Genomic DNA, 24782 nt, shown 5'->3' on the forward strand with positions numbered 1-24782 from the left:
TGTTTAGTTATCGCTGTAAGCCGTTTGATGTATGTCTCCGCTGGATTAGCTGCCAGAGCCGCGAGACCAAGCGTGGGCGCTTCCCGCCAAAACCGGTTGCCTAGGTTACCGGACGCCATCAAAACGTCCCGTTTCACGCATGCGCGAAACTGCTATGGCTGAAGAAGCTTTGATTGGAAATATCTTTTAAAAATACCACGGTGGAAAATAAACATGATTTAATAAATTGTTAAAAAAAAAACACTATTTCCGATCTTCGATAGGTAGTACCTACAATACATAACAGAGGTATTGTGCTTGCACAATATTTCTACTCCAAACTGCTACAAATTATATAGGTCAGGTGATAAAAACCATTCCTTAGCAAAACATGACCTACTTACAGGTACTGTTTATTAATAAAAGAGCTGGTGACTAAATTGCTACCTCGCCACGGGAGTGACACACCTTTGCGCCCTTGAATAGGCTGGGCCTCATTCTTACATCTCGACTATTAGAAGAAATCTGAGCTAATAGTCCAATTCAATGTGATAAATCATGCGCTCCCCACGCTCAAATCATGACAATTCCAAACGCGTATTCATCACTCAAACCGAAAGTAACTTGTGTCACCAAACTATCAGATATAAATAGATTATTACAATTATGGACATTGTAGCTTCGAAGCAAAACTAAATCAACGGGGCCTCCGCCCCCATAGGTAGGTACTCCAAATATAGAGGTGTAGGTAAAAATGTAACAATCACAAAGCCTTCTTAGTTTTTATCGCTTGATTGTAAGTTAATAGTTTGGTAAAGGGCACTGCTTACGTATCGATTTCAACCTAACGATAATAGCTAATGTGACGTGAATTCAAACACCAAGTTATTTCTACAACTTTTATTTCGTGCTTCATAAACTTCTAATAGAGAATTCAAATGTCTACCATCTCCTCCATGCGTATGGAATAGGGCACGTCATGCAAGGAGGTCCAGTTGATAGTGTTGGACCTCGCCACTATGTCGCCCACGAGCTGATCACGGAACTCTTGCCAGCGTCGTTCTGAGACGAAACTTTGAAACAACTGCCGCTTTGTTGGTATCTATAACAAAAAAAATGGATTTAAAACTTATCAAAGCTTTTGATCATGATTTGTGTTTGTAGTGTCCAACCGATAAGGCATTCACTTCACTTTCTTCAATGCAAATACCTCGGAGTAATTTACATGCGTTTCCCAAGGGCATCAGTAGGTATGTAGGTAATGGTAATCTAGATTTACCGTAAAGTTGCTAACGGCGCACTCAGTAACAGTTTATTTTACATCTAACTTAGTAGGTACCATCTAAAACAATTTTCTTCCATCACATGAATGGTGAAATTCCCTTCTCTGATTTAATTACCTTCTTTTCAAGGAAGTGTTGTATGCGTGACCAGATATTTGCTGTGTTCCGTTGCAGCAGCCACATCTTGGGCATCAACATACAGTCAACTGGAGTTACTGCAACAATCCTACGATCTCGCATATTCTCGCCGAAACCAAACGTTGAGCCGGGGTAAAACTTGCACACCTATGAAAAAACGAAAAGAAAAAAGAAATAGGGAATAATAAACAAAACTTTCCCAAAATATAAAAATCAGAGTAACCTGCATAAAATAGGTCCGAATATTCAGCTTCAAAGGGGGGTGCTGCACGCTGAACCTGCAATTCACAAATCGTTAGTTAACAAAGATCCATCAATGTCATAGGAAAAACATGTGTGACTTGAAAGTTTTGAATGTATACCTTACGGACTCGCGATGTTGTTCAGAAGGATGCATCAACACTTCAGATTTGACCGATTGACGACGGTCATCCGAGTCTTCTTCAGCATTTTCTTCAGGAATGGTTTCAGGCACAGCTGGGCTTGCATTCGATCCAGCTGCGGGAACGTCCGGGGCCACTCTCTCCTCTGGTATAATTTGTATACTATCTCGTTTAGTCATAGAACTGGATCTGTTTTTAATGTCTCGCAAAAGACTTTCTGCGCGTTTCGATCCTGATCGACTTGAAGACATATCCGAGGTGTCAGACTGCATCATATATTTAGTTTTATCTTTATAAGCACCAAAATATTTTGTATCTAAATCCTGCTCACTTTCTTCTTTAGGGACCTATAAAAAGTTAACTATCAATATTATCTTAGTTCTACGATACGATTATCTAGTTGCAATTAATGATTAAATGAACCATACGTATGGGTCGTAAAGTGAGTAAGACGTATGTCCGCATCTCGTGTTGACCGAGATTTGGAGGGTTTCAATCATCTGACATTGGCCTGACAGGATGAAGTAAATAAAGTTGGGAATGCCACAGCCGTCCCCCAATATTATGTCGTTTGCATTGTATGTCTTCATTTTTGCAACGATGCATCCTTCACGACTCGCTACCTGGAAAATATTTTTTTAAACTTTGAATATGAAATTACTCCTTACAACTATACGTAGGTAGATACAGTCGACTCTTGTTAATTCAAACCTGCGATATTTCGAACCTCTCGTTAATTCAAAGTTACCACAAGTTCCCTACAAAATCTCTTTATATTTCGAACTAAATCAATACATTTTTATGCACTTAGTAATTCGAACGAAAATAGCATTGCTTTATAACAAAACGACGCGTTAATTCGAATTCTTAGTCGTCCAACACTCGAGAATTCAAAGTTGCAGAGAGAATGAGGCGGAAAGATTCAGTCTGAGTAGCAGCAACCTTTTCTTGAAGCAGTATGACGGAGCTGTTTCGAAAGATTAATTACATTATGAATACATGTATGCACACAAATGTGTCTTTAAACTTTGACATTGTTATAAAATAGCAGTTAATAAATAATAATTGATCAATACTTAGTAATTCGAAGTTTTATTTATTTTCTCTCACAAATTTCGAACCATTTAACATTTCAAAAACTCGATAATTCGTAATATTTTAAGAGTCCCTCGAGTTTCGAATTAACGAGAGTCGACTGTACCATTAATTTGTTTACTTATCACAGTTTCACTGTAAACATCTGATGAAACGGATTGAGATGAAATTAGCTTCGGAGATGGAAGGTGCTCCTAATTAATGTACAGTTTTTTGAGGTTTTTCACCAATAATTACTGAGTTACAATACTTTTACAAAATATCAACATTCATACATTCTATCGCCACCTAAATAACATTTGCCCCTACGAGTATTTACCTCATCGAGTGCATCAAAGTAACTGAAAGCGGACATAGCACGTCGTACTTCATCCCACTGCTTCTGCACGGATGCTTGGAGAACATTCTTGAAGTCTTCCTTCATCAAAGCTAACAATTCGCAGTGACCTAGTGGCGATATGCGGTTATTCGGATAACGTCCACGGACGAACTGTGGCGGGCAAATTTTACATACCAGAGCTCTATTGTTACCCAGTAACGCAGTTGGATCGATAGTCCCATCGCAATTTAGTGCACAAATTAATATTTTCTTTCTATGGAGAAAGAAAAGGACCTTATGCTTATATTTATAATAAGATAATTTTCACAGCTAACCCTTTCTGTAAGGCATGCTATGAAAGGTAAATATAAATATTGTAAAGTCCTCAGAAGTGTCTTTATATCTTGATGAAGACCTACATTTAAAAAAATCTACACATTCATGTCGAAATCACTGTACCTACTCAATATTAATATTATGTTTCTAACCAACAGTTGTACACGTAGCCGTCCTAGGGATATTATGCAACAAGGACACTTCTCCGAACATGTCTCCCGGGTGCATGATACCGATGTCCACAGACACGTACTGCTGCAGCAACTCATCGAAGATCATCTGACTGACCGTGACGTCACCGGTCACGATGAAGTACAGCGCAGAAGCATCGTGATGTTGACGGACTATAACACGGTTTGGACCGTAGTACTTGAAATACGTTACCGCTGCCAACTTCTTTTTAACATGCTGAGAAAGCAATTGAAACTCCTTTTAAAAGTGTATTAAGGAAATAAAGCTATACAAATACGTTTTAAGTAGGTTGACCCTTACGTTAGGATACCGCTTAAAACATTTCAGTCCGCCAATGATGCGGTAAATATACTTTTTCTCCGTGTCTGTCCTGTCACAGTTAGGCTTGTTCAGAAGCGCTTTATCCTGAAAATAGAGCTCGATTGTGAGTAGGTAATCATTAAATCAAAGACTATCGGTTTAACAAGAAACTAAATTGATGAGGTTCTTCAGCAAAGAATATACTTACATAAGTGAACTTCATGTCTAAACTAAACTAAATGAATGAGTTATGTAACTTATAAACAAATATACTAATTGATTTATTTCCTAACATTTATATTCAAGAGGCGTTTCTTCTTTGCCTTCCCGCGGACTGCCTGAGCGACTCTCCTCTTCACATCTTCCACGCCCTCGTATTGGTCAGCCGCTTCTATCAGCCAGTAGCAGTTGGCCATCACCATGCGACCAACAGCTTTAAAACGGCACTTGGCCCGAAACTTACGTCTCATAATCTCTTCGGGATCCTAAATAGGAAAGTTGGAACGGAAATGAGAAAAATAACAGATCTGATAGAAATAGGAACCGAAATTAAATTTAATCAGTTTGGTGGACAGTTATTTTCTTTCTTTCTTTCTTTCTGTAGGTAGTCTTTGTAGACCTATTGAATAGAAGGTAAGTACTTAGGACATTTTTACCATTTCTTTTTGCTCCCTCGCTGCCCTTGTTGCAGATGCCATGTTTGTAAACTACTTAGAAATAATTTTATGAAAATAACTAAACTAATAAACAATGTAATAAAAATTTAATTATGAAGATCCTGTAGAATGTAGAAAAATCTCAATGTTGCAAACAATGTCAATGTCACAAAAAATTTTGGAACCACTGTCAAAGTTTTTGAACTGTGTAAAAAGAGTTCCAACTCAAATAGTTTGGTCTGTTTCTAGAATCAACTAGGCTGGTATTTCTCAAAAGGAGATGGCCAAAGGAGATGGCCAAAAAAAAACCCAGAGTCGACAGCAACGAAATGGGTACCAATGGGTTCATTATTATTGACCTTTGATGGTGCCAAAAAATCCAGACTGAAATCCATGGGGTATAGGAGCTATATCATATTTTCACAAAAATAAGTTATGTTGAATTTATGTTGATTTATAAGATTATTTACATCAAGGCACATAAAAAACAAGGTACACTAACATTATACAAGCCAATGGTAATATCCCCATAGTTACAGAGTTTGCCTGGAGATTAAAAGGTCTTGTATTTAACCACTCCAGATACGATTAAGCACCGACCTTACCTACTTGGAGAGGTTTCGCAGTTACATGCAACCTTCACAACTGGCTATGAAATGTTTTTGGAGAAATTGTCTTTGAAAATCGCGCCATGTGACATTGTCAAATATTACAAATGACTTAGCAATGCAAAACGGTCCAATCACGAGTCTGCATTCAACTTCTAACGGACATCAAATAGTACAAGTAAACTTTTTTGTGAACTAAAATCTTGATCGAAAAAACGTTATAAAAAGAGAACCCCACGGTTTTTAGATGATTTAAAATACTTTTTAAAATCCACAAATTATACTGAATCCAATCATACATATGAAGTTCCTGTCGATTCTGGGTGTTTTTTTGGCCATCTCCTTTTACCTAGACACATACATATAGGAATTTTATAGGTTCCGTTGGTAGTTTTGACTCCCCGAAAGGAATGTTCTTACCATTTTTTTTTTTCAATTTAAGATGCTTTTCAATGTTCTAATTGATGTTGGATGTGGGTTATTTTTGAACGGTCAAGAAGCTGCAGATACATCCACTTCAAATCTTATGTAAACACATCAGCTGGGCTCCCGACGGCAAGGCTCGTCGAATTCTATTCGAGGAAATATGTCAACTTAAGTGTAAGAAGTACCTACTTCTTAGTATATCACTTTCGTCATTGATGCTGGACGATACTTTAAGGCACACGAGGGCTTAAGTCAAGTCGTTTAAACTAGCATCGTGGTGTCTTTTCTAATAACATAACCAATCCTGATAATTGAACAGCCATCTGCAGAAGGTAATTTGGAAAAAGACCGTTCAGGTACATATGGTACCTAAACACATTTGGATTTCCAAATGAGCTTCAGTATAACTTGATATGAATTTGAATGGGTTTGTGAGAAAGTCAGCGACATCATTCTTGTTATATTATAATAAAAAACAAGAAAGCCACTCACGAATAAAACATTAAAAACCCGTGCCATCGTCTAATTTTGAAAACCTGCTAATTTCGTCCTAAATTCTGTTTCCTGAATTGATGGTTTATAATTTTACTATAGCATCACAGGTTGACATCGGTTTGACTATTGCGAGGGCACCCACCTGATGTCTTCCTCTTATTACATAGTTGGCTCCTTATGGCTACTTATTACTTATGGCATAGCAGTTTTTCATCGAAGCCCCCTCCAGCACAATGCCTCGAGTTATAGCGTAGGTATCTAATATTCCCTATAATATCTAATAACAATGAAACTTAGTTTAAAACAGTAACATCACGTCACAATATACTTATGTCATCAGGTATTCCAGAAGATTTTGAGGAGTTATAAAGGAGGTTTATTAGAAAACCTCGCCTCCTATAGTCGCCGTAACCAAAGTCGCAATAGAACCTTCAAATAACATTCACAATTCGCAATGGAACATACCGATAAGAACTGTGAACCTATTAAGTGACCTAAGTGACTACAAAGATGCAAATTAATTAATTTATTTTTATTTTCCATTAAAATCACAAGTTCAAAGCAGAGCCATCTATCAGAATGTCCATGTATCAACAAATCCAGTCAGCCATACATTTACTTAATTTTGTGTTTGTTTGAGTGCGAGGGCGCCACTGTCGCACCAGCCAAGCTTGTTAGCTTTACGGTCAGTATCGACAACAAGAAAAAACATAAATACTTTCTTCATTGTGCCTTAATGACATTAACACTACAGTAATATACGAGATAGACTATTCTTTGCTGTAATAGTGTTATGTTTACAGCTAATAAAAATACTCAAATATATTTTTTTACTGACTAAAAAGCTAATAATACTAACACACCAAATTTATTATCTGTGATCGTGAATTAACAGTTTTTGACATTCATTATTTGACAGAATCGTCGGCATAATTCTAACTTGGCTTGGTATTTTCAAAAAGCTTTTTTCGCTTTTATTACTGCCTCAATCAGTCGAATCCTAATTAAATCCACGTATTAGTAAGCTTGTTTACGTACTACACACAATCAAAATGGTAAGTCTATTGAGGATTCGGAAGTGTGGTTATTGTTTACTGCAAAAGGTCTATCACGATGACTATATACAATGATTTCAGAGTTTCGGACTGCCTCCACTGAAAGTAAAGCCTGAACATGTCAGCAATATCAAGCCACAGGAAGGCCCGTTTGGTGTGCCTAGCCCGCTCGTGGCAGGTCTGGCTGCTACCAAGTCTAAACTTGGCATGTCACATCCAATAGAAATCTCTGAGAGGAATGTAAGTTGCATGTACTCAATAAAGAGAACCTTACTATTATTAAATGAACCAACAATTTGTATGATCCACTGTTCCCATCTTTGTTGTCCCATCATGTATGATTGTTATGAGTTTTCAAACCATGACTCGTCAATTTCATGTCAATATAGTTTGTGAAATATCACCATCTTAAAAATGAATGTTTTGTTTTCAGTATCATTTAAATCAAGAGAAGATGAACATGGCTATGCTCCGCAACATCCAGGGACTGCATGCTCCACTCAAACTGACCATGGAAATGAAGTTTACCAGCAAGGTATGTTTATTGTAATATGGAGCCCTCATTAGCTGTGGTCGGAAGCTATAGATTTGTAAATTTAGCAGCAAGTTTATTGTTGGGTTACTCTTTCTAAACATGCGGTGTAATATGCATGGCTTCAAGTGTTGGGCTACCAAACCAGTTGGCCTTGCACTCAATCCCTTTTTAATCATGTTGGGTAGGGAACCTGTACTATTTTAAGCTTGAATAGATATGGAATACATCTGTGTCTATAGAACTCCAGCAGTCTTAAAGTCTTGTGCAAAGAGCTAAGAATTTTTCAGCATTTTGTTGCTGTAAACCATACAAAATTTATTTTCGTATAATTGTGATAATACTAGATGTCTTACTACTACTAATGGAATAATGTGGTTTGAAGATCAATCAGTCACCAAGGTATTGATTTGGTAATTAAATTACAAAAGAACTGATCTGTAAGATATAAAAATAATAACTTTTGATGCAAGGTTTATTGTTATTGTAGTACATACATATGTCTAGAAATTGTACATTCCACCAGTACAAAATGTTTTACTAGCTTCACTTTTTATATTTCAGATTGGTCACCTTCCATTCCTTCAAAGATCTAACTTCCAACACGATGTGCTGACTGCCAAACACTTGGATATTGGTTTTGAAGACATTCTGAACACTCCAGAACTGTGTGAAGTTGCCGGCCAGCCTCATGCTGTGGTAGAAAGGTCGCTCGGAATACTATGAACTTCTTAGTGTAGGTTTGTGTAATGTACTTCTGATTTTTAATAAAAGGTTATACTGATTTTATTGTTGTTATTCGTATTTTGCCTCCTAAATAACCTACAACTGAGAATAATGTAAAAAAAATGTTGTATTCACATTTAATCAGTTACATATGACAATATTATTCAACAGTATTTTAGTGCTTTACAATATCAAGGATCCTAAGTTTACATATTTTCTTGACCTCATTGATGCCAGTAATAATTTCCTGCTCTTGTGAATTATTGTATCGACGTTGCAATCCTTCGATTATGGACTGCACCTTGTTCTCCCGCGCGCAAATGATGAATGGAAAACCGAATTTGAGTTTGTATCTGAAAAATATAGTTAGAATAAAATCATGCTGAGGAAATAAAGTGTAAACTCTCCCAAAAAGTATTTTTCTGTTTTCGTAGCTTAGTTTCAATAGTAGTCAATAGATGGCAGCCTTGTACACATAAGAGCAAAATCATTTAAATGTGGCCTTGGACGACCGAGCCTGGATGCAGGCTACTCTTCCCGTTCGCATGGGAGGGCTTGGCGTCCGCAAAATTTCAAGTATTAGCCTACCGGCCTTTATATCCTCCGTCCATGGTACTGAGCAATTGACCAGGAAAATTCTTCCTATCACACTGGCCAATTGCGAGGTACCATGTCTGACTGAGGCTGTAGAGGCTTGGAAAATCACCTGCCCGAATACTGATCCACCCGTCTACCCGTCCTCCCAGAGACAGTGGGATGAGCCGCTCTGCAGAGTTATACGGAATAATCTGCTAAATACGTCAATTTCTTCTGCAGAGCGAGCGCGCCTTCTGGCTGTGGGCGAATGGGAGTCGGGTCTATGGCTTCTGGCACTTCCGTCGTCAAATATAGGCACATTGTTTGACGACACCACTTTCCGGCTTGCTGTTTGCTTGCGTTTGGGTGCTCCGTGCTGCTCTCCTCACCGCTGCCACTGTGGTGAAGCTGTCAGCAGCCTTGGACACCACGGCTTGTCGTGCAGCCGCAGCGCGGGACGATTTGCACGGCATGCGAATATCAATGACATAATCCGTCGTGCTCTTGTTGCCGTAGGCGTTCCAGCCATATTAGAACCCAGTGGTCTGGCACGCGACGATGGCAAGAGACCAGACGGTATGTCGTTGTTCCCGTGGAAGATGGGTAGGTCTTTAGTATGGGACGCGACTTGTGTCGATACTCTTGCACCATCTCACCTTCCTAGCTCGGCGCGATGTGCTGGTTCCGCTGCTGCGGCTGCAGAGAACCTCAAACGGCGCAAATATAGCACCCTGGTTGGTAACTATACCTTTGAGCCGTTTAGGGTTGAAACCCTCGGGCCGTGGGGTCCAAGTGCTCATCTGCTTTTTAAAGATCTGGCAAAGCGACTTGCTGACACTTCAAGTGACCCAAAGGCTGGTTTTTATTTTGGTCAAAAATTAAGCATTGCCATCCAACGTGGCAATGCTGCCAGCCTCTTGGGTACACTCCCGGTGGGCAGCGATGAGGAGTTTTTTGATGCCATTTTTTAGTTGTATATATGTATAAATAAGGCTTTTTTTTACGTCATGTAAATATTTACTTAAACTGAACCTGTTAAAAAATAAATGCTTAAATGTAATGCAATATAATAAATCTAAGTTGTGAGAAAAAAATCATTTGCTGTAATGATAAACTAGATGGCGCTGGCAACCACTAACGTATGAACACAAACAGTTTATCACGGCAATGAAATAACTGTGCCTACCCACATATACGAAAAATGCAGCAGCATACTCACAGAGTGCTTGCCGTTCGTAAATGGTAAGTACCTATGTATTATGTATAGCAAAACAGACTGACCATATGTGCATATTTCGTAAAGTTTGTACCTCAATTACGCACAACTTTTTATGAGATGATAATATTAATCTATACTAGTATACAATTTTTTGAGATAACATTGTTTTGTTTATTTGTTCCCGATTTAAAAAACTATCTAACTGTTTGGAAGCTAGACTATGCCCGAGTAACATGCTATATATTTTGTCCAACAACGGAAGAAGTTCCCCCGGGACGCGTGTGAAACTGCTGGTTGTGTACCTATTTCCTTAGAAACTAAATATGTAGTAAACTTATATACCGTTGGTTACTTTCATCCATAAGGCGCTTCTGTTCCACCGTGAGTCCATCCAGCCCTGCAGCTCGTTGTTCCCCAGCAGACTCTGGGGTCAGCTCCCCGCGCGCGGCCAACCGCCCTGCTAAGTCCGGATGTAGCTTCAAAATTACTACTTTATCTGAAAACATCATTGTAGGTAAACTATCGATAACCTCAAAGAAATAACACCCATAGGTTTGTAAGCAGGAAGCTTTTAAGTAGGGAATCCAAAAATTTCATTTTTTCTTTAATGAAATTATTTTACCTATCTACTATTACTAAAGTATTAAGTATGTACTCATACCAATGTTACGCGGTGTCCTGCGTGAGCGACGAACGCGACGCGACGCGACGCAACACGACGCGACGTAATGCGACGCGATGCTATACGCGACAAATGTCCTACGTGATTTTGGTCATTACTTCTCAAATCATGGAGAAGTTCAGTACAATTTTGCTTGAAAGTTCATATTTAAAGTACCGACAGCAACATTTATGTTTTTTGTCCCACAACAATCTTGATTCACGCACTGTGGCGATCAACGCTTCTGAATAGTTCGTGGTGTCGCATCTGGTCGCCCGCAAAAAAAGTATGCGTTACGTCGCGTCTCGCCGCAGACTGTCACATAGGGCCAGGCCACAACAGTGCGTTGCGGCGTCGCATCGCAAAAATCAACGACGCATATCATATTAATCGCATAGCTGTGCAATGTTGTTTTTGCGATGCGACGCCGCAACGCACTGTTGTGGCCTGGCCCATAGGCCGCATGTAGGGAATGCAGTTGAGTTGATCGCGTTCGTCGCGTTCGCAGCGTCGCGTCGCGTCGCATTCGTCGCTCACGCAGGACACCGCGTTAACGTCCAGGCCCGCCGTAAGCGGGCGTGCATGGCGTGCACCGCACGCGGGCGGCACGTCCTAGGGGGCGGCAAATCGAAATATCTTTTTACCAATTATTTCATTTCAATATTTCCGAAAACAGCAATAGCGCTAAGAATATTACTTACACTGCCGGTTTCAGTAGCATCTGTTGAAAAATCACTTTCAAAATAAAACATTTTTAAAAACTATTTAAGATCAATAATGCTCCAGCAGAGACTAAGTAATTTAGCTATAGTTTCAATCACGGACGTCAGTAGCGGCGTAAAGGGGAGGCGGGGGCGGTCCGCCCCGGGTACCACGTCTAGGGGGCGCCATCTCGGTCGGCACATATCTGCAAGACCAGGATGGCACGGGCAAAAGGGACCATCCACGGAGAGTGCTTTTGTAATCTGCAAAGCCTAGGTTCACTACCAGTCGCAGTGCAGATCCGAGACACGCATCGCCACGGGACTGAGCGAGGTGACACAGTCCGACTGTCAACCCTCTCCCCTCTGAATTCTTTAAAGTTAGAAAAAAAGCGCTCGCTTCGCTCGCGGTTCTTTCTTTGCACGTTTTAATTTATTCTGCGCTTACTTTTTCAGTCCTCCAAAAAGTTGAGGCACCGAAGTGACAAAAATCACTGGTGCTCGCTTCAGTCACGGTTTCTTTGGGTACTTTTGTGTCCCAAAACTCAAAAAATTTTGCTCTCGCTACGCTCGCGGCTTTTCCAATTTACCTATAGTGCTTTTTTTTACCGCTTTGGGTACTTTTGTGCCCCAAAACTCAAAAAATTTCGCGCTCGCTACGCTCGCGGCTTTTCCAATTTACCTATTGTGCTCTTCTTTAACCGCTTTGGGTACTTTTGTGTCCCAAAACTCAAAAAAATTCGCGCTCGCTACGCTCGCGGCTTTTCCAATTTACCTATAGTGCTTTTCTTTAACCGCTTTGGGTACTTTTGTGTCCCAAAACTCAAAAAAGTTCGCGCTCGTTACGCTCGCGGCTTTTCCAATTTACCTATAGTGCTTTTTTTACCGCTTTGGGTACTTTTGTGCCCCAAAACTCAAAAAATTTCGCGCTCGCTACGCTCGCGGCTTTTCCAATTTATCTATAGTGCTTTACTTTAACCGCTTTGGATACTTTTGTGTCCCAAAACTCAAAAAAATTCGCGCTCGCTACGCTCGCGGCTTTTCCAATTTACCTATAGTGCTTTTCTTTAACCGCTTTGGGTACTTTTGTGTCCCAAAACTCAAAAAATTTCGCGCTCGCGGCTTTTTCCGATACTTTCTTTTAATTTGCTGGGGTATTTTTGTGTGCTTAACGATTTTTTCATTTTTGACAAAGCCCAGTATAATATGTAGTTGTAGGGCGGCATAATCAGTTTTGCACGCGGGCGAACAAACTGCTAGCGGCGGGCCTGTTAACGTCACTTAGGTTCAAAATGTGTATGCTCACCTGCTAAACTAATATCTTCTAAATAGGATTGGAACGCATCACAAAGCGCTGTTACATCTTGAAAAGGTCTCTTTTTCTTAACTTCAACCGCCGCGTCAGTGCATAGCTCAATTACATTTCCGAAAACAGACTCAAACTGTTCGTCACTCAAAGAATTAACTTCAGAAATACTTATTGGCAGAGGAAAGGACGCCATTTGTAAGGGTTACGTATTAGCGTCACAACAAACGCCGGACAACTGTGTTATCTGTTCTTTTATCGGGCGACGTAGTTACGGGTCATTATGAGATCAACTCATGTCAAATATCTTGATGTGTTTACTACTTACTAACAAAATATTTGGAAGTCATTTACCTCAAATGAAGTTGTAAGTGAAATGTAGATGACTAGACGAAATCCATCCATATTGTTTCAGTAGAGAGTTCTAGTCTACAAGCCCTTAACAAATGTACTGAAGAAGTAGGTAGATATAGGTATTTTGAAACTTTTTTCACCAAAAGACAGCCACTTCATCGTGTTAAAGCCAAATAACCGAAGGTCTAAATCGCCAAATAGGTATATAAAGTTTTTTATAAATTAAATATGGTTTTACGTATGCAAATCGTGCTTGAGTAGTAAACATAATTATATACACATTACACATACTACATGATCATTAGGTATTATTACTTGCAGGTACATACATAAGATTTTTCAACAAAGTGTGTAACTTAGTTCTCAAGTCCCAACTAGGTACATGTGACATACTTACATATTCTCCCATTTCGCTAAAGGTTCACACCGAATCGTCCCCGAGCGTACGAACATCTAAATCGTTTCGTAAAGAGAAACAAAAGCGACATTTATGTGTCAGTTCTGGGAGCTCGGGCACGGCTCGAATAAATGTGAGGGCGAATAAGCGCGAAAATGCGCGAATAAAGTGGAATAAATCAGTGTAGTCGCGTTGACGGGTGGCGTTGCTAACGAGCCCTGGGGGAGGGCTGCCGCGCTGTCGCCCGCGACAAATGGCCGCCAGGGAGATGTCTTGTCTCACAACCCGCACTCCATTACAACACCGACTGTGGTAACCAGGATTTATTTTCTGCATGTGTGCTTAAAATGTGTGTGGATATGTTGCTTGTGGCTTACCAAAAACAAAGTGGCTACATGAGATTATGAATCAAATTCAGGAGGTTTCGAACACCCTAAACTACACCAAGACAAAAAGAAGTTCTGTAAGTATGTTTTAACGTTAGACATCACGAAATATACTTACCTTCTGATACTTCTCCCCACGTCACAGGAAAGATGTGATTTTTTACTATATAGGTACTAAATTGTTAAGACACACGGGCCCATTGATCCTAGGGTAAGCTAAGCTTGTCGTGATCGGTACGTGGATGTATGGCATTGTATGAGTCATGGAGAGTTCGTGTGTCCTGGCTGACATTTGAATATTATTGGCACTCCTTGCGAGTTAGCAAAAGCCAGGAACCTGACAACCAGTCTCAGTCTCAAAATGAGCCTACTAGGGTATCGGGATGCCCAGGTTAGTGTGAGAAGTAAACCGTTGGTAGTCTCATGCATGCATGGTAGCCGTTCCCAAAATAGTTGGATAAAGGTTAGGCAGAGGATGATGAGAACCTTAAAGGTAGGCACGCGTGCATTTAATTTTAATAGCTCACGATTTACTGTAGCAATTCACGAGTAGGTAGCTAAATAAGTAGTAAAATATTCGTGACGATTGTAAATACCATAGTAGATAAGTTTGTACCCACGTAACAGGTACAAATGGTACATGACACAAAGAAAAAAAAAAGTAGGTATGCAACCATTGGTATCTAAACAGGATCCTGTCTGCGATGTGCCTGCGCCATGTCAAGTAGGTAAATTGTGTAGGCACTAGGCAAGTGCCTACCTGTACCTGGGTACATTAAATGCACAGGTGTTCTTCAATCACTATAGAGATTGATCGACGTGAAGTTATGCTTCGACAGATTGCTGACGCAAAGAGACGGATTGGTCGGCCAAAAACCTTCAACTTCAAGGACTGTTTTTGTGAGCGTGATATGGAGAATTTTGGGATCGACACAGAGTCATGAGAAACGCGCCAATATGAGGCATTTCAGGCAGATGTGAGGTGCATATGATGAAGCCTAGCCCGATAGTATAAAGTAGAAAAAGTTTCGAATCACCGAAGCCGCTCTACCAGTGGATGACTCGTATTTCACCTGCTACAGATGTGGCAAAAGTGTCAGCCACAAAAAGATATGCATGCAGCACTAACGAACACTGCCACAGTCATGTATCGCGGTTCTGTGTGGCCGATGATGATGAAACTATAGGGAAAAAACTGATTTTCTTAGCAATTATTTAGGGGGAGTCCGGGAGAGTTTACCCGACTTCGACTAAAATGCTCATAAATCTCTTTATATTAATAAAAAACTATTTTCTAAAAATTGTACCCTAAGCTGCATTATTAAGGTTTATTGTTGCTTAAGAAAGTTTTGTAAATCATTAATACTTTTTGAGTAATTAACGATTTCTACCGAAGTGAGATTTGGCTATTATCTCCCGTCTGGGTGGGAGACTTAACCACCCGACATGGGAGACTTTACCCTAGGTAAAATAAAAATAATAAATAAAGAATTTGCGAGTGTGTGAATTTAGAAAGTGCGAGTCGGACTCGCGCACGAAGGGTTCCGTACCATCCAAACTACATTAATAAACTAATATTTATCGAAATTGAGCAAAAATGAGCAAAAATATCACTTTTGTCTTTGGGGCATGGTTTGTATTTGGGATATGGGAGTCCCCCAAAATATTTACCTATTTGATTCTAGTTTTCAGTATTTGTTGTTAAAGCGGCAACAGAAATACATCATCTGTGAAAATTTCAACTCTCTAACTATCACGGTTCATGAGATACAGCCTGGTGAGAGACGGACGTACGGACGGACGGACAGAGGAGCGAAAACAATAGGGTCCCGTTTTACCCTTTGGGTACGGAACCCTAAAAAACATGGCATATATAATAATTATATAATTTCAGTTCGTCTACAGCAAAATAACTGGTACCTACATTTAACAATATCTTAATACAGACCCTGAAGACAAACAAAAGTATGATGATAGCTCTGATAGTCCATGAGCTATCATCATTCTTTGGTTTTTCTGTCTCACTGTCACTTGACTGTAAAACTTGTCTTTTCACTGTCTTTGTCCTTGATTTACCTCTTTGTTTCTATTTAGTTATTTTAATTATTATTTTTTTGGCACGTAATCGTGCCTCTCCATCCATCTTGATTCTCATCTTGGTGTCCCTTTTCTGGTGTTTTTGTAAAAAAAAATGTTTTTCCGGGCTGTCTACCATGACGGACTTTCTTTCTGGGAGAAGCTTTGGGAAATGGACGAATCGTTTGTGGCTTTAGTTGATTGTAATACTAAACTACAATCTGATTGTGTGATTTTAGTTTTTTGTCGTGAATCAGAATCTACCGTTGTCCTATCTAGATCTTAAGATATATAAGCTAACTCTGCTGATTGTCTTGTTATTGAAATTGTTGGCTCAGATTCCTCCGTCAAAATTGATGGTGAACTCGCTCTAGACTCTGCAGTTTCATTTATTTTTCATTTAAAAATATTATTGCAACAGAAACAGAGGGAGAGATTACCCTGGGTAAAGTCTCCTCCCGTCGCCATGATAATGTCTCCCACCCCACGCCAAGCTACCCGTTATTCAATTTACAAAAGAAACTAAAATATCCAAGTAAAATCTGTCTGTCGTAAAGGTTATAAGGATAATTACACTAAGGGTATGTATTCATCACATGCTGGAATCTATAAACAGTAAGCAACAATAGTCAAATATCGAAAATTGAAAAAAAGTACTTGCGGGGCTCAAAAACGTGTATTTACTTGTAACTCTAAAACGAAACTGCCGAACGCAACAACGCCGCGTAAGTAAGGTGGCAGGCGCCTATGGGTTGTAAGAAGTGTGGCAACGTCGCAATATCTAGGTAAACAGAGATTCTATGACCAGTGGCTATTGTCTCCCACCTGCTAAACTATCCCGGACTCCCCCTAAGTTAAGTAGTCTTGTACCTATAATGCATATGCCTAATGACTGAACGCTCTGAAATTTCTCTAGCAACCTTAGAAACTAGGATGGGCTTATCCAGTTTTTCTTTTGCTTCTGCTTCTACTTTACTTACTTACCTACATAAAAATAGGTTCTCCATCCGTTAACCTAAGGATCGACTAGCTTACCTGCTTTTTTAATCGGGAACGTCTTAGTTATAATTTATAAAATGTAGCTGTCGCCAAAGTCCTCTCAAATTTATCTTGATCGTTAAATGTAGGGGCCAGAGGATTTCGTTTAAATATTTTCCGAGGAAGTTTTGACTTGGTTAGTCTGTCAATTGGGGTAGATGGGTGTCCTTTAATAAGCTCTGGTGCCTTCCACTCTTCTCTGTCATTTTCCTCAATGGACCCCGTGCAAGAAGAAGGAGGTCAATTCCTACTTAAGTTGGTCTTATCTAGATAATTATTTCTTGTAATGGTTAGGTAAATACCCACACCCGACATAGCCACGAGTTTCAGTATATAGTAATGCCACGGATTACTTAATATGCCCTTGCTTAGGGAGCATACATAACTGGGTACGTAAAGTATCTGCCTACATTATAAGGAGGCTAAGCATTAAGCTGTCGAATTATATGATTAGTCTTTGCCTTAATTTTCTGCAAAGAAACCACATCCTCATCCTTCTGACGTGAAAACCTGAAATTACTTACCGATTCGTTTTGTTAAACGTTACCCATAGCCAAGCTTTGGTACTAGGTACCTACTCAAGTACCCACCCTACCTATTTATCTACGTAAAACAAAAATGGGTAGGTAGGTGGGCCGTAATTTGCCTTCAATTAAAATAATTAATTTCAACAGAAAGAACCGAGCTATTAACACGCTTCTAATAATATTAAGTGAAAACTTGCGTACCTAATAACAATTGAACAATCGTAATAATACTTACAGTGTTAATAAACACAGCAGTCATTCGGCAAACAAAACATTATGACGGTGACACTCTTGAGAAATCAAAATGTGGTGCTTTAAAATGATATGGAAACAATAAACATAAAAGCTGCGGCGTGGACGGCGCATGTGATTGCTGTGAATTAATTAAAGTGGTTTTCATTAGGAGCATAAATGCGAGTGGCGGCAGTGAGTCGTGCGGCGAGAGGACCGCGGGAGCGCGGCCGCCATGTTGTCCGGGGCTGGCAGAGCGCGGCGCGCCAGGGCGGGGCCTGATCGCAGATAACAAAGCTCCGCACGAACGCTGCCCGCGGCCCGCCACACGTCACCGCTGCCTCTACCTGCGCCCGATACACTTATGTATTACCTATGTTTATTTATACATAATGACGATAGTTCGGTAACTGTCTATAACCTGCGCAGTTAGGTACACTTATACCTCTGCTTAAAAATTAAAATTAGGAGAGATAAGTATTTAATCGTTGTTACTTCATTAATCTTTCCGTATCGCTTATTGTCTTAAGCAAAACGCAATAAAACATCTAAACGTAACGCTAGCAAACATCAAAAATCGCTATTAGATCACGCTTTTGTTTACTCTAGCTCAGTTTATTTACATTGTACGGAACAGCCATATAATGATTACCTAGTGACATTTGAATGTGTTATCTCGTCGTGGATGCAAGTCCCACTATAAAACCCTTCTACGTAACACGTGATGTGGACGTGAGTGATTTACGGCGACGATCGGACTACAATATATCCCAAGTTTACTTTAGACTATCCGAGCGCGCCCTGCACAATACTTTGGATAATTTATTTACACGCGACGGGTAAACTTAGGCTCTTTATCTCTTTGTTAGGGACTTTTAGGTAAGATAAAACAGATAATGTGTTCCTTTATGTGAGTAATCGTAAAGTGATGTCCGCCCCGACGCGGCCTCATGGGGTTTATACCAATAAGGGTATTGAAACGACTCACTAAATCCGTGTAGAATTACACGCCACACGTCTACCTACAGTTGTTAAAGTTTTCCTAGCGTTTATAACATTGACAGATAATCGTGGAGAATGTCTTTATCAAGATAATAAAACGCTTAACTCAGAGCTACGTAGATCATTGATAAACAGATAACTATGTGGACTTAGACTTGCACGCTCTTACCAGTATTTCATACCTACCTATACATAATTATTAGATTAATCAACATTGCTAAGTAATTAACGAAAACTCTTGAAGGTAAATTAATATCACTAAGCTTTACTTTTCCCTTATTTTACTTTTTCGCCAAGCTACAAATTTCGTAGCAATTGCAAAAATCGTAGCAAATAACAGTACAATTACAAGGACACCCATTTCTAATATGTTGTTAAAATCGTATATGTTAAATCATACCCAATTAATAGAAGTACCTGAAAACAAGACATGACATATTTTTCAAAATGAAAATACATTAATTTCGGACACTCCGTAAACCTCGTAGCACACCGTAGCAACGATGATTTTTCTCTTGCGTTAGTGGCTTTGAAGAAAGTTTTAAAGATTTTATTATTATTTTGTACTCGGCTGTGGAAAATTGTTCCCTTGGGACGTGAGTAGAACCATAGGGATCAGCTAGTCACATTATAAAGAAGTAAAGTGAAGTTGTAGGAGGGCTGTCTGTCTGTGGAACTCACCTGTGGAACTAAACTAAACCGGATTTTGAAAATTAATCCCAATAGAAGCCTCTATTGGGAAAATACTCATTTGCATTACGCATTTTTGTGAGTGTCATATTTTATCTTCGTACGGCAAGCAATACTCTAGGGATGCATGTCAGACCGCGAAAACAGCTATGTAAAATAAGCGTGAGTTTAAGTTCAAAAATCCTTAATACTAACTTGATACTTCCTGGTTTCATAGTTTAGTCGCTAATTTAGTAAATGGGTTATTTTACTAGAAGTTAAAATGCGAATACTTAATACTTACCATGGTCTGGAAAGGCAACACCACCTGGACCACAGAACGGCCTGTCTTGTATTACGCTATGCAAAATATCTTTCAAAGCTCATCATGCCCTTACCTATTGCTTTAAATAGACCTTAGCACACTTATTTATTACGGTACCTATTTTATATTTTACGGTAGGTAGGTACCCCTAACCATCAAGCGACTTCTAAGTTAAAATTGAATTAAGTTCTCTACTGCGGTATTTGCCAGTGGGCATTAATTTTAAGCTCAAGTTTGGCGTACAATCAATCAATCAGCTTGACCGCTTTCAAATACGAAATACTTACGCCTAGTTTAATGTTACTAAATCGTTATGCAACGTTAGTGGAAGTTTAATTTATTTGTGGAGGCAGGACTCGGTCGGACATGTGCGAGTTCACACGGCGGCTGATTTACGAGTCGAGTCGGCGCGGCTCGGTGGCATGACGCGGCGGCGGCGCGGCGCGGGCGCGGCAGGTACGCGGCCGGCCCGACTTTATAGCGGAACTTTAAGACGCCACCGTGATTTTGATAGCCGTTTGCCATGCCAAATTATAGGACTACCCGCTTACCAATGGATCTGAAATTTTGATATAGGTAAATTGATATCTTTATCTAGATTCTGCCAGAACGAAAACACGATACTGATAATTTTACTCGATCATAATTAATTCCGAAAACACGTCTAAAAAAGTACTATTTTTGAAATTACAAGGAAGTTACACTATCTTTAAGTTTCAAAATTACTCTAATATATTCTTAACATCAATATTAACGTTCTGTCAAAGTCATTTTTCCATAACTGTTACCAAACATTTTTAATTAAAGTTTTAAGATATTGGATTTTTTGAGCGGCAGCGATCATGATAGACGCTACGCAATTCTGAACCTTATGTCCGTGCTCTAGCGATTGATACACAATGTGTACGGAGACGAGCCAGTCCGGCGATAGCCCTCGTCGAGGTCGGACCTGCGCATGTTGTCGCTCCGGCCGTAGGTATAATAATTTGTGACGATAACTCAGATTTGCGCGCGGCCCTATGTGTGCGTCGGCTTGTAAATATACAACTTTCGCTCGTGTGACAGTGACGTCGTCCGAGCATGACGTGTTCTTATCGCTTTTTGTTATGGGTACAGTCGTTTACAAAAATGTCTAGTTGTTCACGAAGAAAATGTTTAAGGAGTCAGGTAGCGTTTCAAAAAATGAAACAACATCCAAAGCTTTTTATTATTACATCTTACAGTTTTTCATTCTTTTCTCATAAGTTTTTTCAAATTGACATTGACAGTATCTAAGAAATAAATGAGGTGAAATATCTAAGATGAATTAAATACTCCTTACATATTTTCTAGCTCGGGGTACGAGGACAATAAATAAAAGTGTGGACTTGATTTTTCAAGTAGCGATTCAGAATCATTATAAATAAATGAATATTTTTATTGGGTATTAAACAAATCAAAAACTAACTTAATAATTTCAATAGATATTTACACAGATAAATAAACATTAAATTACGTAATAACTGTTTTTCCTTAAACAGCCGTAACCCCTAAATAACTGTATTTGTACCCGACTGTACCTCTTGTCACGCACACAAAGTCACTGTATATGTACAAGGGTTACCCACACATAACCGCGCGCAAGACTGAGTTGAACTTACTATAAGCACTCTGAGAACAAAAAATCTATGGAGACCGTGTTATACTATAAATTCTTTTTTATTACATTATATTATTATTTATATTTCAGTTTTAATAAATATGTTTAAAAATGAATTACTTAGCTTCATTACTTCTTTGATACCTTACAGCTTCACTACATACATTTATAGCATACATAACACACAAGATCTGCGACGCTTTTATTCCTTAACCACTTAATTTTTACTAGCTGTTTAACGCGATTTTAGCCGCATTCCCGGGGAATTTCTTCCTGTGCCCGGATAAAATATGGCCTACATTCACTGGGGATAGTGTAAATCTCTAATTGTGAAAGCAAATCAAATCAGTTAAGCAGTTTCAGAGCTTATACAATCCACAGAAACAAACAATCAAATCTTCCCTCTTTATAACATTAGTATAAATTATTTAACACTGGTCAAACGCTTTCATTTGATACCCATATTGAGAGAGCTATAAAAAAACAATGCAATTCAGCATTTTCTGGTGGTGGCTATCTTGGACTTTAAATAATATTATACATGATTCTACATACTAATCAAGCCCTTTCATTTGATATCCATACTGAAGGAATTGTAAAAAAAATATGTTATTCGCCATTTTGTGGCGGCGGCCATCTTGGGCCGATATTCACCAAATAAAGCTAGGAACACTCCCGATTAATTTCATTTCAAACAAAAAAACCTAAATACATATCGATTCATCCGTTCTGGATATACAAACACACATACACGACACACCACACATACATACACACAACCATACGCGTCCAAATTATCATATTACTCTTCATAAAAAGTTTTCATTACAAATAATTTTTGTAAGTACAACAAAAAAAAAATCCGATCAAAAAATAAAAAAACTTAGGTAAGTTGCGGCTCCCTATCTTCCCTGTTCGGTTCTCCTGACCCCGCGCTGACCTCGGCGTGTGCGATTGGCGCGAAATTCAAATTTTACACATTGAGTGAAGAGTATAGCTTGCGCGACGCGATAGACGCGGAAGTGTAGTGGGCGGAGCTATCTAAATCAAAAAATCCGCGGTGCGGTCTTAATTTACGACCGCTCTAAATTACGTGGATTTACTGCGCGCCTTTATTGGCCCGCTCCGAACGCCCCCGCCGCTCCCGCCCTTCTGCCTCCCCCACTTTTGACTGTTTCCCTCCTTGTACGACGAACTTCTGCTCGAAAAGTGCATGTAGCTTAAACTGCATAATTTAATGCCAGTAAAACTTATAGCGAATCCAAACTACCTAACTCATAAATTCCGTACGGATTCAGTAGCATGGAATATGAGCACAGAAGTATGAATCAGACGGTAAATAAATAAAACACTTATATTTGCCGCTAATTAGATTTTATGTGTGGTAATCATCGCGTCGCGTTGTCGCTAGTAAACGGAGTCAATGTAAAGATAAACCTAGTGACCAGTCCATAACTTTCATTAGATGACTCATGCACTTATCCGTTGTACAAACTTTTAAGTGAAGCATTTTTTATCCTCACCTTGGAATGTATCAAGTAATCGTGAAAAGCTATGTCCCGGTCCCGTCGGCGTGCAGGCGCAAGGCCACGTCACATCCGGCCTTATCTACAGGAGAAAGCGGATGCTATGCACGCCGTCGGCGGTTACTTCAAAGCTTCGAAGCCCTTTGTCGGCATTTCATCTTAATTGCTCTTGCAAAACTACCTAAGTTTATTAGCCAGTAATGAAGTAAAATTATCGGCGAAATATGTGCACGTTCAGGTACTGTAAACCTGATTCAGTTTTTAGCAGCAATTTGCAGAATATTCAAGAAATGATCTAAGTAGTGACAACGTTGAACTAGACTCACCAACAACGTTTATGTTACTGAAAGCTGTGAGAATCAAATTATACACTTAAAGCTTACCAACTCATTATCTGAGTTCACATTCTTAAAGTAAATAATATAGACCAGTGTTATATAAAGATTATACATGGTAACGCATTTTTTGCTTGTCTGACTATTCATCTAATGAGAGCTAAGTCATGTACCCGTGTCCTGAGAACCATTTAATGGCCTCTCAGCCCACGGCCCGGCTTTTAACTTCTAATCTAAGCCTATTAAACATCACGAAACCCTCTCCGATTTCTCGTGAATGCATTTCCAAGTAACCAAGCCGATATAATTGTAAAAAATAAAACTCGGGACGGACAACAAACACGTTTTACCTAAGCATAATTTGCATCTGTCTTGTTCAGTTATATTGTATCTGAGGTAGCTTTTGTTCAGAATTGTGTCTTATTTGTAGGGTGTGAAGGTTGAAGATGGTATGCTGGTGGTTAGCTCATAAGCTGATTAGATTGGAAGGTCAGTTTTATAGCGTTGGCGGCTGGGCAGTAATTGGAAGCGAGGATGCGCGGGCGCCGTAAAGCGGCAATTGACCAGAAAATAACGAGCCCTCGCCCGCGGCTATACTTATAGGCACATATGTCTCTTATATACAGCTGCCGTATGCCAACGTTTTTATTGTTCTCCGAAAATATTTTTATCATTAAGTTACTATTTAAAAGCTCTCCTGAAAAGGCTACGAAGTGGTCTCCCTTTTTGCAGAAGTGTTTTGGGAAGTATAAAAATATTATTCACTAGTTTTAGATATTTAACAGATACCTAGCTGAAAAGTTTTGATCAAGAGGCATAAGGATTTTCCATAAATGACAAAATGTGACCTAAGTGTGATGCATTAAGAAGGTGTTTTGGAAATTCCTAAGGACACAGTTATTTAGGCAGGTACCTAAATGATGAAATGAAATCTCATAGGTATGTTATATCGCAAGGGATTTTTTAATGTATCCTAAAGAGAATAAAATACATAATACAAACAAATGTATAAGAATTCGGAACCACGTCACAATGATTACAAGGCAATAAGACAAGGTTATTCGAAATCTCAACTAGTCTCAAATGAACACAAAAACCACAATGAGAAATAGTATAATTCTTATCCTGAATACCATTAATAGCTGTAAGTAAATAAGGGACAGTTCCTGGACTAAGACAGGAGGTAATCTTGGAATTTCTGGCAACTTCCATACATCACTGTGTAAAATTTTATATCCATTTATTCCATCGCGGTATGTAAAGCTACTTTTAATTATTCCAGAATCTACTA

At 39.2% G+C, this 24782-nt stretch overlaps 3 protein-coding genes across 4 annotated transcripts; 1 reads left to right on the plus strand and 2 right to left on the minus strand.

Moving 5' to 3' along the window:
- Window positions 1-864: 864 nt before the first annotated feature.
- LOC124632522 lies at window positions 865-6970 on the minus strand. 2 transcript variants are annotated; one of them, XM_047167383.1, is made up of 10 exons: window positions 5710-6970; window positions 4319-4510; window positions 4026-4130; window positions 3686-3941; window positions 3198-3325; window positions 2212-2406; window positions 1763-2130; window positions 1624-1678; window positions 1380-1547; window positions 865-1081 (listed from the first exon to the last, which is right to left on the minus strand). In XM_047167383.1, exons 1-10 carry the CDS (start codon window positions 5710-5712, stop codon window positions 914-916), a joined length of 1638 nt encoding a protein of 545 aa, XP_047023339.1. In that variant the 5' UTR covers window positions 5713-6970; the 3' UTR covers window positions 865-913. The 2 variants fall into 2 exon arrangements, with proteins under 2 accessions (XP_047023339.1, XP_047023338.1); XM_047167382.1 differs by lacking the exon at window positions 5710-6970 and adding an exon at window positions 4682-4922.
- Window positions 6971-7109: 139 nt separating this feature from the next.
- LOC124632524 (proteasome maturation protein) lies at window positions 7110-8581 on the plus strand. The gene is made up of 4 exons (XM_047167386.1): window positions 7110-7265; window positions 7347-7505; window positions 7699-7800; window positions 8362-8581. Exons 1-4 carry the CDS (start codon window positions 7263-7265, stop codon window positions 8521-8523), a joined length of 426 nt encoding a protein of 141 aa, XP_047023342.1. The 5' UTR covers window positions 7110-7262; the 3' UTR covers window positions 8524-8581.
- A 51-nt stretch (window positions 8582-8632) lies between these two features.
- LOC124632523 (2-oxo-4-hydroxy-4-carboxy-5-ureidoimidazoline decarboxylase-like) lies at window positions 8633-13327 on the minus strand. The gene is made up of 3 exons (XM_047167385.1): window positions 12987-13327; window positions 10661-10814; window positions 8633-8876 (listed from the first exon to the last, which is right to left on the minus strand). The coding sequence occupies exons 1-3, from the start codon at window positions 13180-13182 to the stop codon at window positions 8699-8701; spliced, it is 528 nt and encodes a 175-aa protein (XP_047023341.1). The 5' UTR covers window positions 13183-13327; the 3' UTR covers window positions 8633-8698.
- Between the last annotated feature and the right edge of the window lie 11455 nt (window positions 13328-24782).

The sequence above is a fragment of the Helicoverpa zea genome, chromosome 8 (assembly GCF_022581195.2).
Source record: "Helicoverpa zea isolate HzStark_Cry1AcR chromosome 8, ilHelZeax1.1, whole genome shotgun sequence".
NCBI lineage: Eukaryota > Metazoa > Arthropoda > Insecta > Lepidoptera > Noctuidae > Helicoverpa > Helicoverpa zea.

Bases quoted from the DNA above. Each gene is read 5' to 3' on its own strand.
- LOC124632523 (XM_047167385.1), bottom strand. From the start codon at position 13,182: ATGGCGTCCTTTCCTCTGCCAATAAGTATTTCTGAAGTTAATTCTTTG. The intron at 10,815-12,986 runs GTGAGCATACAC...TGATGTTTTCAG, and splicing joins AGAAGATATTAGTTTAGCAG to ATAAAGTAGTAATTTTGAAG. The intron at 8,877-10,660 runs GTATATAAGTTT...TATATTTTTCAG, and splicing joins ATGGATGAAAGTAACCAACG to ATACAAACTCAAATTCGGTT.
- LOC124632522 (XM_047167382.1), bottom strand. From the start codon at position 4,723: ATGGCATCTGCAACAAGGGCAGCGAGGGAGCAAAAAGAAATG. The intron at 4,131-4,318 runs GTTAGGAAATAA...CTCTATTTTCAG, and splicing joins AACGCCTCTTGAATATAAAT to GATAAAGCGCTTCTGAACAA. The intron at 1,548-1,623 runs GTTACTCTGATT...GTTTTTTCATAG, and splicing joins TTCGGACCTATTTTATGCAG to GTGTGCAAGTTTTACCCCGG.
- LOC124632524 (XM_047167386.1), top strand. The intron at 7,506-7,698 runs GTAAGTTGCATG...TTTTGTTTTCAG, and splicing joins TAGAAATCTCTGAGAGGAAT to TATCATTTAAATCAAGAGAA. The intron at 7,801-8,361 runs GTATGTTTATTG...TTTATATTTCAG, and splicing joins AAATGAAGTTTACCAGCAAG to ATTGGTCACCTTCCATTCCT.